The following is a 14,848-nucleotide window of genomic DNA, read 5'->3' as shown; positions in this document are numbered from 1 at the left end:
CTTTTCCAGGATAGATCACATCCTGGGACATAAATCTAGCCTAGGTAAATTCAAAATAATTGAAATCATTCCAAGCATCTTTTCTGACCACAATGCAGTAAGATTAGATCTCAATTACAGGAGAATAACTATTAAAAGTGCCAACATATGGAGACTGAACAACACGCTGCTGAATAATGAACAAATCATAGAAGAAATCAAAAGAGACATCAAAATATGCATAGAAATGAATGAAAATGAAAACACAACAACCCAAAACCTCTGGGACACTGTAAAAGCAGTGCTAAGGGGTAAGTTCATAGCAATACAGGCACACCTCAAGAAACAAGAAAAAAGTCAACTAAATAACCTAACTCTACATCTAAAGCAACTAGAAAAGGAAGAAATGAAGAACCCCAGGGTCAGTAGAAGGAAAGAAATCATAAAAATTAGGGCAGAGATAAATGCAAAAGAAACAAAAGAGACCATAGCAAAAATCAACAAAGCCAAAAGTTGGTTCTTTGAGAAGGTGAATAAAATTGACAAACCACTAGCCAGACTCATCAAGAAACAAAGGGAGAAGAACCAAATCAATAAAATTAGAAATGAAAATGGAGAGATCACAACCAACAACACAGAAATACAAAGGATTATTAGAGAATACTATCAGCAATTATATGGCAATAAAATGAATAACCTGGAAGAAATGGACAAATTCCTAGAAAAGTACAACTTTCCAAAACTGAACCAGGAAGAAATAGAAAATCTGAACAAACCCATCACAAGCACGGAAATTGAAACTGTAATAAAAAATCTCCCAGCAAACAAAAGCCCAGGTCCAGACGGCTTCACAGCTGAATTCTACCAAAAATTTAGAGAAGAGCTAACACCTATTCTACTCAAACTCTTCCAGAAAATAGCTGAGGAAGGGAAACTTCCAAACTCATTCTATGAGGCCACCATCACCCTAATCCCAAAACCTGGTAAAGACCCCACAAAAAAAGAAAACTACAGGCCAATATCACTGATGAACATAGATGCAAAAATCCTTAACAAAATTCTAGCAATCAGAATCCAACGACACATTAAGAAGATCATACATCATGACCAAGTGGGCTTTATCCCAGGAATGCAAGGATTCTTCAATATCCGCAAATCAATCAACGTAATACACCACATTAACAAACTGAAAAATAAAAATCATATGATTATCTCAATAAATGCAGAGAAAGCCTTCGACAAAATTCAACATCCATTTTTGACAAAAACCCTCCAGAAAGTGGGAATTGAAGGGACATACCTCAACATAATAAAAGCTATATATGACAAACCCACAGCAAACATTATCCTCAATGGTGAAAAACTGAAAGCATTTCCCCTAAAGTCAGGAACAAGACAAGGGTGCCCACTCTCACCACTACTATTCAACATAGTTCTGGAAGTTTTGGCCACAGCAATCAGAGCAGAAAAAGACATAAAAGGAATACAAATTGGAAAAGAAGAAGTAAAGCTTTCACTGTTCGCTGATGACATGATCCTCTACACAGAAAACCCTAAAGACTCTACCAGAAAACTACTAGAGCTAATCAATGATTACAGTAAAGTTGCAGGATATAAAATCAACACACAGAAATCCCTTGCATTCCTATACACTAATAATGAGAAAATAGAAAGAGAAATTAAGGAAACTATTCCATTCACTGTTGCAACGAAAACAATTAAATACTTAGGAATATATCTACCTAAGGAAACAAAAGACTTGTACATAGAAAACTATAAAACACTAGTGAAAGTAATCAAAGAGGACACGAATAGATGGAGAAATATACTGTGTTCGTGGATTGGAAGAATAAATATTGTAAAAATGAGTATACTACCCAAAGTAATTTATACATTCAATGCAATCCCTATCAAGCTACCAACAATATTTTTCACAGAACTAGAACAAATAATCTCACAATTTGTATGGAAATACAAAAAACCTCGAATAGCCAAAGCAATTTTGAGGAAGAAGAATGGAACTGGGGGAATTAACCTGCCGGACTTCAGGCTCTATTACAAAGCCACAGTCATCAAGACAGTATGGTACTGGCATAAAGACAGAAATATAGATCAATGGAACAAAATAGAAAGCCCAGAGATAAACCCACGCTCCTATGGACACCTTATCTTCGACAAAGGAGGCAAGAATATAAAATGGAGAAAAGACAGTCTCTTTAACAAGTGGTGCTGGGAAAACTGGTCAGCCACTTGTAAAAGAATGAAACTAGAACACTTCCTAACACCATACACCAAAATAAACTCAAAATGGATTAAAGATCTAAATGTAAGACCAGAAACTATAAAGCTCCTAGAGGAGAACGTAGGCAAAACACTCTCCGACATGAATCACAGCAGGATCCTCCAAGACCCACCTCCCAGAATATTGGAAATAAAAGCAAAAATAAACAAATGGAACCTACTTAAAATCAAAAGCTTCTGCACAGCAAAGGAAACTATAAGCAAGGTGAAAAGACAGCCTTCAGAATGGGAGAAAATAATAGCAAATGAAACAACTGACAAAGAATTAATCTCCAAAATATACAAGCAGCTCCTGAAGCTCAATTCCAGAAAAGTAAACGACCCAATCAAAAAATGGGCCAAAGAACTAAACAGACATTTCTCCAAAGAAGACATAAAGATGGCTAACAAACACATGAAAAAATGCTCAACATCCCTCATAATCAGAGAAATGAAAATCAAAACCACAATGAGATACCATTTCACACCAGTCAGAATGGCTGCTATCCAAAAGTCTACATGCAATAAATGCTGGAGAGGGTGTGGAGAAAAGGGAACCCTCTTACACTGTTGGTGGGAATGCAAACTAGTACAGCCACTATGGAGAACAGTGTGGAGATTCCTCAAACAACTGGAAATAGAACTGCCACCAGTTCAGTTCAGTTCAGTCGCTCAATCGTGTCCGACTCTTTGCGACCCCATGAATCACAGCATGCCAGGCCTCCCTGTCCATCACCAACTCCCAGAGTTCACTCAAACTCATGTCCATCGAGTCAGTGATGCCATCCAGCCATCTCATTCTCTGTCGTCCCCATCTCCTCCCACCCCCAATCACTCCCAGCATCAGAGTCTTTTCCAGTGAGTCAACTCGTTGCATGAGGTGGCCAAAGTATTGGAGTTTCAGCTTTAGCATCAGTCCTTCCAATGAACACCCAGGATTGATCTCCTTTAGAATGGACTGGTTGGATCTCCTTGCAGTCCAAGGGACTCTCAAGAGTCTTCTCCAGCACAATCCAGCAATTGCACTCCTGGGCATACACACTGAGGAAACCAGAATTGAAAGAAACACATGTACTCCAATGTTCATTGCAGCACTGTTTATAACAGCGAGGACATGGAAGCAAACTAGATGTCCATCTGCAGACGAATGGATAAGAAAGCTTTGGTACATATACACAATGGAGTATTTTTCAGCCATCAAAAAGAATGCATTTGAATCAGTTCTAATGAGGTGGATGAAATTGGAGCCTATTATACAGAGTGAAGTAAGCCAGAAAGAAAAACATCAATACAGTATACTAACACATATATATGGAATTTAGAAAGATGGTAACCTTAACCCTGTATGCAAGACAGCAAAAGAGACATAGGTGTACAGAACAGTCTTTCAGATTCTGTGGAAGAGGGTGAAGATGGGATGATTTGGGAGAATGGCATTGAAGCATGTATATTATCATATGTGAAACGAATCACCAGTCCAGGTTCGACGCATGATACAGGATGCTCGGGGCTGGTGCACGGGGATGACCTGGAGGGAGGATATGGGGAGGAGGAAGGTGGGAGAGGGGTTCAAGAAGGGGAACACACGTACACCCAGGGTGGATTCATGTCAATGCATGGCAAAACCAACCAATATAATATTGTAAAGTAATTAGCCTCCAATAAAAAAAAGAAAAAGAAAAAAAATATATGACGGCCTAGGCCTCAATTCCAAAAATGTTAATTTATTTCCTTCATCATGCTACACAGTCACACGTATTTTTCTTTTCTTTTCTTTTCTCTTCCTTTCCTTTGTTTTCATCTCTTTTTTTCTTTCCCCTCTCCCAGGAAGAGCAGTGCTCCACCCCACCGCGAGGTCAGCCCACCCCTCATCCTTCTGTGCGCTTTGGAGGGGCAAAGGCTGGGAGGTCCGGTACCCCTAGGCTCTCTCTCGGATGGCTAGAGGCTTTCTCACTCAGCGTGCGTCGTCCTCCACCCATTGTCTCCCCATTGGGCCCACGGAGGCACTTCAAGAGAGGCCAGTTTTCTCTTGGCTGGGGAAGGGCGGCGGGGAGAGGGTTCCTGAGATAAGGTAAGCGAAAAGTGCAGGAGGCCTCAGACTCCTCCATTTACCTCACAAGGAGCTGGAATGTCTCACAGAGGCCCCGCTTTGCCTCGCTGGACCCTCCATGGTCGCTCAAACTCCCCCGTGCAACCCCGCCCGGCGAAGGGAAGACACGAGGGCCAAGTCAATCCTCCCAGCACTCAGTAAGGTGCTCAGCGAGATGCACCACCTCAGGGGGGACCCCAGGGGCTCACTGGGAACTGGAAGCCTCACCCGCTGAGGTAAAACTGTAGCGCTGCAGGGGCACCGCAAGGGCAGGTGGGATGTTCACGCACGGAGAGGTGAGCACGGCGCGACGCCTCGCGAGACCCTCCGGGAAAGCGAGGTGAGACTGCCCGCGGTGCGTCTGAGCACCGGCCCAGCCAATGCCCTGAGACAGCGGGGCCAGAGACCCAGATGGGACGTGGTTCACACAGCACCTGCCTTACACACGCCACCAATAGGCAGGAAGGGGAGATGAGGGGCCCGAGCAAATGAGAAGAGTGGTCCTGTTGCCTTGAACTTCTGTTCCTTGTCAGGTGCTGCTTAAGCTGAGATAGGAAGAGCGCGACGTCACCACATCAATGCAGGTATTTTTCTTAAGTTCCCCAAATGATTCTGATTTGAGTCAGTAAGAACCACATATCTGCATAAGGTTTTCAAACTTTAATGAATCACCTGGGACTATTGATAAACTTCCCTAGTGGCTCAGACCGTAAAGAATCTGCCTACCATGCAGGAGACCCTGTTTCCATCCCTGGGTCAGGAAGATTTTCTGGAGAACGGAATGACTACCCACTCCGGTGTTCTTGCCTGGAGAATCCCATGGACAGAGGAACCTGTCCGGCTACAGTCCCAAAGGGTCAGATGCGACTGAGCGAGTAACACTTACCAACACTCATTGATAAAATGCAGATTCTGCCTCAGTAGTTGAAAGCTTGAGTTTCTGCATTTCTAATATGCTCCCTGGTAATAATCCTGCAGGTTCTAGAATCACTTTGAGTGGCAGCCTGGTTCCCTACTCTAAGACAGAGCTTGAAAACTGGTATACCAGAGGCCACTTGGAGAAGGCAATGGCACCCCACTCCAGTACTTCTGCCTGGAAAATCCCATGGATGGAGGAGCCTGGTGGGCTGCAGTCCATGGGGTCGCTAAGAGTTGGACACGACTGAGCGACTTCACTTTCACTTTTCCCTTTCATGAATTGGAGAAGGAAATGGCAACCCACTCCAGTGTTCTTGCCTGGAGAATCCCAGGGACGGGGGAGCCTGGTGGGCTGCCGTCTATGGGGTCGCATAGAGTCGGACACAACTAAAGTGACTTAGCAGCATACCAGAGGCCACAGGCCATAAAAACCCACCAACATTTTTCTTTTCTTTTTTGCCTCTACACTGTGCACTTTTAAGATTTAAATTGCTCCACATCATTTAGAAATCAGGATGTTTAACATAACCCAGATGCTTGACTTTGCTTTGAAAAGTGGAAGAACTATAGTCTGGGGCCCTCATGCTCATCTGGCAACAGTCAGCTGGCACTGAGTGGTTGCTGCCACCTCTAGGGGGCATTTGTTCTCTGGCCATCATGGTCCCCAGGAATGCCAGCTCACTTATTTACACCTAGTCCTGGCAAGCTTTGTGTGTCCAAGAGAAGAGACAGTTGCCTAAGGACCGTGAGGGTCTGTGGCATGATCCCATCTTGAAGAAGGAAGTTCAGGATGGTGACCTCAGTTTGGGGGAGAAGGCAGGGCTCACAGCTCTTAAAGAACATGTAAGGTTTAGAGAAGAAAAATCACAGTTTTGCAGAATGTGATTTGTGGATGATCTGCATCAGAATTATTTAGGTGCTTGTTTTTTAAAAGATACCAAAAAAAAAAACTTGGAGCAAAATATAGAAGAGTATTTGCATGACTTGGGGTAGCTAACAATTTTCTAAACAGAGCGGGAAAGGTTGTTGGAATTGTTGTTCAGTCACTAAGCCATGTTGGACTATTTGTGACCCATGGACTGCAGCATGCCACACTTCCCTGACTTATGTTATCTCCCGGATATTGCCCAATGTCCGTTTAGTTGGTGATGCTTGCAACCATCTCATACTCTGTTGCTCCCTTCTTTTCCTGCCCTCATTCTTTCCCAGCATCAGGGTCTTTTCCAGTGAGTTGGCTCTTCGCATCAGGTGGCCAAAGTATTGGAGCTTCAGCTTCCACATCAGTCCCTCCAAAGAATATTCAGGGTTTATTTCCTTTAGGATTCACTGGTTTGATCTCCTTGCGGTCCAAGGGACTCTCGAGTCTTATCTGAAAAAAAAAGAGTCTTCTCCAGCACCATAGTTCAAAAGCATCAGTTCTTTGGCGCTCAGCCTTCTTTATGATCCAACTCACACACCCATACATGACTACCTAAAAAAACATAGCTTTGACTATACGGACCTTTGTCAGCAAAGTGATATCTCTGCTTTTTAATATGCTGTCTAGGTCTATCATAGCTTTACTTCCAAGGAGCAAGTGTCTTTTAATTTCATGGCTGTAGTCACAGTCTGCAGTGATTTGGGAGCCCAAGAAAATAAAATCTGCTACTGTTTCCACTTTTTCCCCATCTATTTGCCATGAAGTGATGGGACCGAATACCATGATCTTGGTTTTCTTGAATGTAAGGGCCAGCTTTTTCACTCTTGTCTTTCACCTTCATCAAGAGGCTCTTTAGTTCCTCTTCACATTCTGCCATTAGGGTGGTGTCATCTGCATCTCTGAAGTTGTTATTTCTACTGGCAATCTTGATCCCAGCCTGTGCTTCATCCAGCCTGGTATTTCGCATGATGTACTCTACATAGAAGTTAAATAAGCAAGGTGACAATATACAGCCTTGATGTACTCCTTTCTCAATTTTGAACCAGTCTGTTGTTCCACGTCCAATTTTAACTGTTGCTTCTTGACCTGCATACAGGTTTTTCAGGAGGCAGGTGGTCTGGTATTCCACCTCTTGAAGAATTGTCCACAGTTTGTTGTGATCCACACAGTCAAAGGCTTTAGCATAGGCAGAGAAGTAGAAGTAGATGTTTTTCTGGAATTATCTTGCTTTTTCCATGATTCGACGGATATTGGCAATTTGATCTCTGGTTCCTCTGCCTTTTCTAAATCCAGCTTGTACATCTGGAAGTTCATGGTTCATGTACCATTGAAGCCTAGCTTGAAGGTTTTTGAGCGTTACCTTGCTAGCATGTGAAAGAGAAAGTGAAGTCGCTCAGTCGGCGTACAGTCCATGGAATTCTCCAGGCCAAAATACTGGAGTGGGTAGCCATTTCCTTCTCCAGGGGATCTTCCCAACCCAGGGATCAAACCTAGGTATCCCACATTGCAGGAGGATTCTTTACCAGCTGAGCCACCAGGGAAGCCCTGGTAAAATCAGGGAAGCATGTGAAATCACATGGGAGGCATGTGAAATCAGCGTAATAGTTGAATATCTTTTGGCATTGCCCTTCTTTGTGATTAGAATGAAAAATGACCTTTTCCAGTCCTGTGGCCATTGCTGAGTTTTTTAAAATATGCTGGCATATCACGTGCAGCACTTTAACAGCATCATCTTTTAGGTTTTCAAATGACTCAGCTGGAATCAGTTAAAATCATTTAAATACTTTGATCCAGACATACTTGGAACAAACAATCCCTGGACTTTTCATTTGTGAATCAATAAATTACTTTCTGGAAGCTTGTTTTATTTTTATTATTGGTCAGATACCAGTGCTCAACTGCTTTCCAAAGTTGCCATACCTTTTGCATTCCCATCAGCTACACATGAAAGTTCCTGTTTCTCCACATCCACACCACTTTAGTATCAGTCTTCTTAATTGTAGTCATTCTAGTAGGTGTGTGGTTTTATCTCATTGTTTTAATTTGCACTTTCCTAATAACTAATGAGGGATTCCCAGATGGCACTAGTGGTAAAGAATCTGCCTACCAGTGCAGGAGATGCAAGAGACTTGGGTTCAATTCCTGGGTTGGGAAGATTCCCTGGAGAAGAGAATGGCAACCCACTCCAGTATTCTCACCTGTAAAATTCCACAGACAGGGAAGCCTGGTGGGACTATAGTCCATGGGGTTACAAAGAGTCAGATGTGACTGAGCACAGCTAATGATGCTGAGCATTTTTCACATGTATGATTTCCATCCCTATATTTTCTGCATGAAATTATCTGAAAATTTTTATTGGATTGTTTAGCTTCTCATTACTGAGTTATAAGATTTTTTTTCTATTCTGGATACAAGTATTAGATACGTAATTTACAAATATTATCTCCCAGTCTATGGCTCCCTCTTTATTTTGTTGGTAGATTTATATAGGTGGTAGAAAAGTGGGATTACTGGTAAAGAGATCAGCAGGATAGGAGCGAATGTTTGCTTGCACATGAGCTGACAAAGAACATACTGGAGAGGTCAGGATGATGGAGCTAAAATTGATAAATATGGTAGGGTCAGGAAAAAGAGAACGTTTTAAAGAAGTCAGAGGAATTTAGAATGGATATAGCAAGCAATATGGAGCTATGGAACATTCTTGAGCATGAGTGTGGCAAAACAAAAGTGGAAATTCTACCTGGGATAGCAGTAAAAGGACAGGGAGAGGCAAGAAAGAGAGGCAGGGAGGATAGCTGAAAACTGTAAGACAATCCACAGTGTGAGTGTGAGAATGTGGACTGTGATCTTAGCAAATGAGAAGACAGGGGATAAAGTGAATGACACTGTATTTTAAAATTAGAAAAGGGAAGGCATCTTGACATTTTAAATATGAGAGATAAAAATGAGGAGAAGCAATAATTACAGAAAATGAATATTTGGAGGGAATAGAGATCATTGAATTCCACTCCTAATTTTACTGTTGAGAAACTAAGGCCCAGAGAGAAGTAGTGATTTTACCAGAGTCATACAGAGTCAGAGGCCATCCAGATCATGGGTGTAGATCTTGCCAGTTCCACTACATAAACCCAACCTCAGAACACTGAACTCTAAGGTCTCCAACTCAGGAGATATTTCAGTCACAGAAACTTGCTGGAAATGAGAATATACTCCCACTTTTCTCTCAGTCTCTCCTTGGTCCCACTTATTCACCACCACTCCCAAATTTAAGAAGAAAACTAAACAGTAAAGATTTCCCTGCGTGCTTTTTTTCTCCACCCACATTTTATTTCTTTGACTTGACAAGCATACCAACAGCAGTTTTTATGATGTGAATCCACATTGTCCTTGTTGGGACAAATATCAGATTAGAATTACAGCTATGTTTATCTACCTGAATGTATCTTAGACAATAGTTTAGTAGTGTTAATCGTTTAGTCATGTCCGACTCTGTGACCATATGCACTGTAGCCCACCAGGCTCCTCTGTACATGGGATTCTCCAGGGGAGAATACCGGAGTGGGTTGCCATTCCCTTTCTCCAGGGGATCTTCCCAACCTGGGGATCAAACCTGAGTCTTCTGCATTGCAGGCAGATTCTATACCATCTGAGCCACAAGGGAAGCCCATCTAGATCATAATGCTGAATTATTTTTAAAAAAGACAAAACAGGCTGCATAATGATATCACTTTAAGTTTAAAAATCTTAACAATAAATCCTTTACAGTGATTCAGTTCAGTTCAGTTGAGTTGCTCAGTTGTGTCCAACTCTTTGCAACCCCATGGGCCACAGCACGCCAGGCCTCCCTGTCCATCACCAACTCCTGGAGTTTACCCAAGCTCATGTCCATTGAGTTGGTGATGCCATCCAACCATCTCATCCTCTGTCATCCCCTTCTCCTCCTGCCTTCAATCTTTCCCAGCAGCAGGGTCTTTTCAAATGAGTCAGCTCTTTGAATCAGATGGCCAAGATACTGGAGTTTCAGCCTCAACATCAGTCCTTCCAATGAACACTCATGAGAATACAGATATGCAGTGAAGGCACAGAACCACTGAATTCATGAATGTGATTAGTTTGGGGGAAGGAAGTGAGAAGTAAGATTGGGGAAAAACTACCAGGGGACCCTAACTGTATCTGTAATCTTTTATTTTTCCAAAAAGTAAAAGAAAGAAATAAAGAAGTTCTGAAGCTAATAGGACATAAAGTAGAAAGTTGCATATTGTTCTCATATTCCCGATTATCAGTATATTCAAAATGTCTCAAGTTTGTTAAAGCTCAAATGTGAATCATGATTTACTATTGTCAGCATTCATCCCTCCGTCTCTTGTAATTTTACTGATGATTCATATTTACCAAAAAAGGTTGAAAGGAAAGTTACAAACAACAGCAATCAATGTAGGCAAATGTATCTCTCCCACATCTTCTGTATAAGGGTATAAATCTGCCAGATCTCTTCAAGATAGTGTTGAAGGATAAGGCGGCAGTGCTAGAAGCTTTTAGGTCAACAAATCTTGACATGACTTGCTCTGTGATCTTAACTAAGCAACTGTGGTTTAGCAGTGGCAAAAATTTCCAGGGGTCCAGAAGTCAGAAATAATGGCAGTTACCAGAAGCCCACCCCTTGCCCATGTCCAAAGTAAGAAGCATCATGGGAACAAAGGCTGCAGGCAGAGCCCATGTGTGAGAATACAGCACACCTGGGCATCAGGAACAGCTTTTTTCATTTTGTCACTCCACTGCAGACCAGCTGGGCAGCGGTCCAGGGCTTAGTGCTATCAGGCCTTCTCCTTTCCTGCCTCCCTAACCCCTGAGGACTGTTGGTCCTCACTGTTTACTCCCTCTGAAACAGACACAGTGACAGAAGCAGTCGAAGAAAGAGGAGCACCGACTCCTACTCCAGTGGGGTCAGGTATAGAAGGGATGTTGGAGTGGTCCTTATTAGTTAACAGCAAAGCAGCCGGCAATTACTGAGAGGCTATCAAAAGCCAGACCCTGCTAAATCCATGAGATGAATTATCTGATTTAATCTTCACAAAAGCTCTGTGTGACAGATACTATCATTATATTCATTTTAAAGACAGAAAAACTGAGGTTCAAAGAATATAAGAGACTTGCCAAACTCACATACTATTAAGTCAGTCTAGATGTGTCTCATACCTTGTTCCATTTCTCTAGGATGAATAGGGGAACCTAGAAGGGGATGTTTGTAACAACTGACCTCAGACCTATAATGCCATATCATCCTCCCCAGGGAAAGGCCCTGACAAGTACAGAAAACTGGGGAGATGGCATGAAAAGCCTCAATAAAAATAAATATCAGGCTGACTATTTTTGACAAAGTGAATCCAGGATGCTAACCAATTGAACAGCAAAAAAGTGGTGAAATAATAAGGTAATTGAATGATAGTGTCATGAGAACTTTAAGATTGTTTTCTTCTGTGTTGGTTTGCTTCTTTCAAGCTGCAGAATTCTTTACATGAAATCTTGGGCTAAACAACAGGATGTCAAACAGAAGCAGGGTTATTCAGGCTGAAGCTAGGGGATCAGGGACCAGGAGCAGAGCTCCCTAATTTACCTCCACAGGCTGAGTTTACAACCCCTTCATTTTATAGATGAGCAAAGGGAGACCTAGAGAGAGAGCGTGATATGCCAGAGTCATAGAGATGTGATTAATGTGCCTTGTTTTGTTTTCTGTGCTTAATTAACTGTGTCAGGTCGTTTTAACTGTTTTTCATATAGACTTAATCCCTACCACAACACTTTATAAGGAAAGCATAATTATATCATAAAATCTGCAAGTGAGAAAACTGAAACACAGAAAGGTTAATAAATAAATTGCTCAAGGCAAATCAAAGAACCAAGACCTTGTCTGGCAAATCCAGACAAGACCTAACCTCAAAGACTGGGTGATTACCTGTGAGGATGCCTGACTAAAAGGAGATAAACCAAATCAGATCTAGAACGCAGGTCCCTGCCTTACAGACCAGTGGTCCTTCATATTCTTGCAGCCCCCATGCAATGTCTACTCCCATGGTGTACAAGGATAGCAGGATTTAGGGGGAGGGTCTGAAAAGTGTGTACATTTTAGAAATTTGGAGAAGCAAAATGTTTTCTAGCTAAAGGTTGTGTGTTTAGTGCCGAGCATTATTTGGGAGATTTTTAAGTCTGGGGTAGCTTTAGTGTGGGAGCCTCTCCCTGCTAGAGATACCAAGGTACCTAGGTTGGAACTTCAAGCAGAGGAAGCAGAACATGGCTGCTTCAGATTTGCTTTAGGAACCTTTAGTGCCTTCCACCTAATCAAGCCCAGGTCACAAAACTACAGGGGGAAGTTGTCTATCAGAGAGTAGAAAACCTTGGTTAGAGGTTCTCCTGGGCTCCCCCTCCAAGGAAACATGGTGGTTCTCCAGGAAGACATGGAATCCTAACAAGTGTTAGGAATAATTTCTTGGTGTAATGCTCATTTGTCTTCCAAGAGAGTCCTCCCTCAATCCACACTCTTCCCATAAAGCCACAGCTCATCGGGGTGAATGCCATACATGAGACCACTGGGCCTCACCTTGGTCTCCCTCTGAAAAGAAGCAAGGAGCTTGCATTCGGGTGACCAGTGACCGTAGTCTGCCTGGGACTGTTTTGATTTTAGCACTGAATGCATCCTGGGAAAGCCCTGGGTCCAAGTGAAACCGGCAGGGTTGGTCACCATATGTCAAGCCTCAGATGACTTGACAATTTCTTAGAGCAACAACTCTAAGTGACCTCAGTTTGACGTACACACACACACACACACACACTGTAACAGGTAGGAGGCAGGAAACTGCCTGATTTCCTACAGCAACGTTAACCCTGACAAAAATAGGGTTGAGTGACTAAGGCCAAGTTTATGACCACCGCTGGTCCCCAGAGGAACCAACTGCCTGAGCTTTCTTCCTGAACTGGGGCATCTTGGGAAAAAAGGAAGGAAGGTCTTAGTCACACCCTGGCAATGGCAGCCAAAAGCAGCCTTCTCTCCTCCTCCTAGAGTGAGCTCAAAGCCTCTTTCTTTAGGAAAAGTAGATGCTTCCCAGGTTTCACTCCCTTTTCACGGTGTCAGAATGACAAATACCAAGTGAGGAAGGGAGGAGAAGAAGCCAGAAAGTGCAACCATCTCCCCGTCTTGAGAAGAGTAGCTCCCCAACCCAGCAGATCCCTCAGCCTTCAGTGGACCCACCCCCGCCTCAGGCATTCCGCAGGCCGGGGTCCCCCTTCCCCCCCAGGAAACTCACCTGGGCCCCAGGACAGACTTGGCTCCCCAGGGATGCAGAAGCAGCCACCCATGTGTGCACCATCCTCCCCAGGCTGAGGCCCCTGGGAACACCAGCCAGAGGAGCACTGGGAGGAGACAGCCTCCCAGCGGTGTCCCTCCTCCCGCCTCCTCCCTGGCACACGAGGGACCAAGTCCCGCTCAAAGCACAATGCAGCCTTTGATATCCTGGCTGCGGCAGCAGGCCCGGGGAGGATGGGAGGGGCCGCCCAGCCCTCAGGACCCATAGTCCTTGCACTGTCGGGCCTCTGACTGGGGAGCAGAGCTCCTCCCTGCCTCTCTGCAGATTGCTTCATGCCTATCAGGCTGTGGCACATTCCACACATTCTAGGATTGAGATACACAGTTTGGTTCTTGTGCGGGTGGACGGTGTGGGGGAGTGGCACAGGAGGAGGAGGCAGAGAGCATCTCAGGAATCAAGGCTGCTTCTGTTCTTTCTCCCTCCCTGACTGGCTTGACCCACACTGATTCTCCTGCTGCTAGGAAAGCGCTCCCCACCCAGTCTCTCTCTGCAAACACCCCACCTTAGCTATTTGGGTGAAGCTGGAGCTGTGGGTATGGCATTTCACCTCACCCCCAGCCCTGGCTGCCAAAATCAGGTCAGAAGGAATCCAAGAAATGACCTTATGTAGCCCAACATCTTAAATGTGAGAGGTTGGGGGACCAAATATGTTAAGGCTACAAATATGCACACAAAATGGATCACACCAGACCAAACTCTTTTCCTTCTTAAGGAGCAGTCAGTCCTAAAGGAAATCAACCCTGAATATTCATTGGAAGGATTGGGGCTGAAGCTCCAACTCTTTGGCCACCTGATGCAAAGAGCCAACTCATTGTAAAAGACCCTGATGCTGGGAAAGATTGAGGGAAGAAGGAGAAGGAGGCTTACAGAGGATGAGATGGTTGGATGGCATCACCAACTCAATGGACGTGAGTTTGGGCAAGCTCCCGGAGATGGGAAAGGACAGGGAAACCTGGCATGCTGCAGTCCATGGCATCACAAAGAGTTGGACACAACTTAGCAACAATAGGGAGCAGAGCAGTAGGATGCAGTTGAGACAGTATGACTGAATTTCAGAAAACCTCCCATGGCATCTCCTAAGAGATGGAGAAAATATGGCCAGTAACATTAGACAGAGGCATGGCTGATCCAGCAACCAAGCTGAAGGATCATAAGCTACTTATTGTTTCCTTAATGCCTAGAGCAAAGGTCACTCCTGAGTGGTCCAAAGAGTGAGGAGGTGTGGCCTAGGGAAAGCAAGTAGTCCTGCTGTGCAGGCTACTTGGAGGTTGAGCTTGCAGCCAGTAACACGACCACTTCAAGGAG

The 14,848-nt window shown here is 43.8% G+C and overlaps 1 protein-coding gene across 3 annotated transcripts in view; it reads right to left on the bottom strand.

Annotated features, from left to right (window-relative positions):
• The window catches only part of SH3TC2 (SH3 domain and tetratricopeptide repeats 2), a 70,380-nt gene extending 56,632 nt beyond the window's left edge, over positions 1-13,748 (bottom strand). For 2 of the 3 annotated variants that reach the window (XM_055430401.2, XM_055430402.2), the window contains exon 1: positions 13,484-13,748. In XM_055430401.2, the coding sequence (XP_055286376.2) occupies positions 13,484-13,748 (265 nt within the window). The remainder of the gene's footprint in view (positions 1-13,483) is intronic. The other variant, XM_088838573.1, reaches the window with a different exon arrangement.
• Positions 13,749-14,848: the final 1,100 nt, after the last annotated feature.

Source organism: Moschus berezovskii, chromosome 8 (assembly GCF_049115385.1).
Source record: "Moschus berezovskii isolate FMDL1 chromosome 8, NW_MosBer_1.0, whole genome shotgun sequence".
In the NCBI taxonomy this organism is placed as follows: Eukaryota; Metazoa; Chordata; class Mammalia; order Artiodactyla; family Moschidae; genus Moschus; species Moschus berezovskii.
This window is presented reverse-complemented; position numbering and strand designations above follow the sequence as displayed.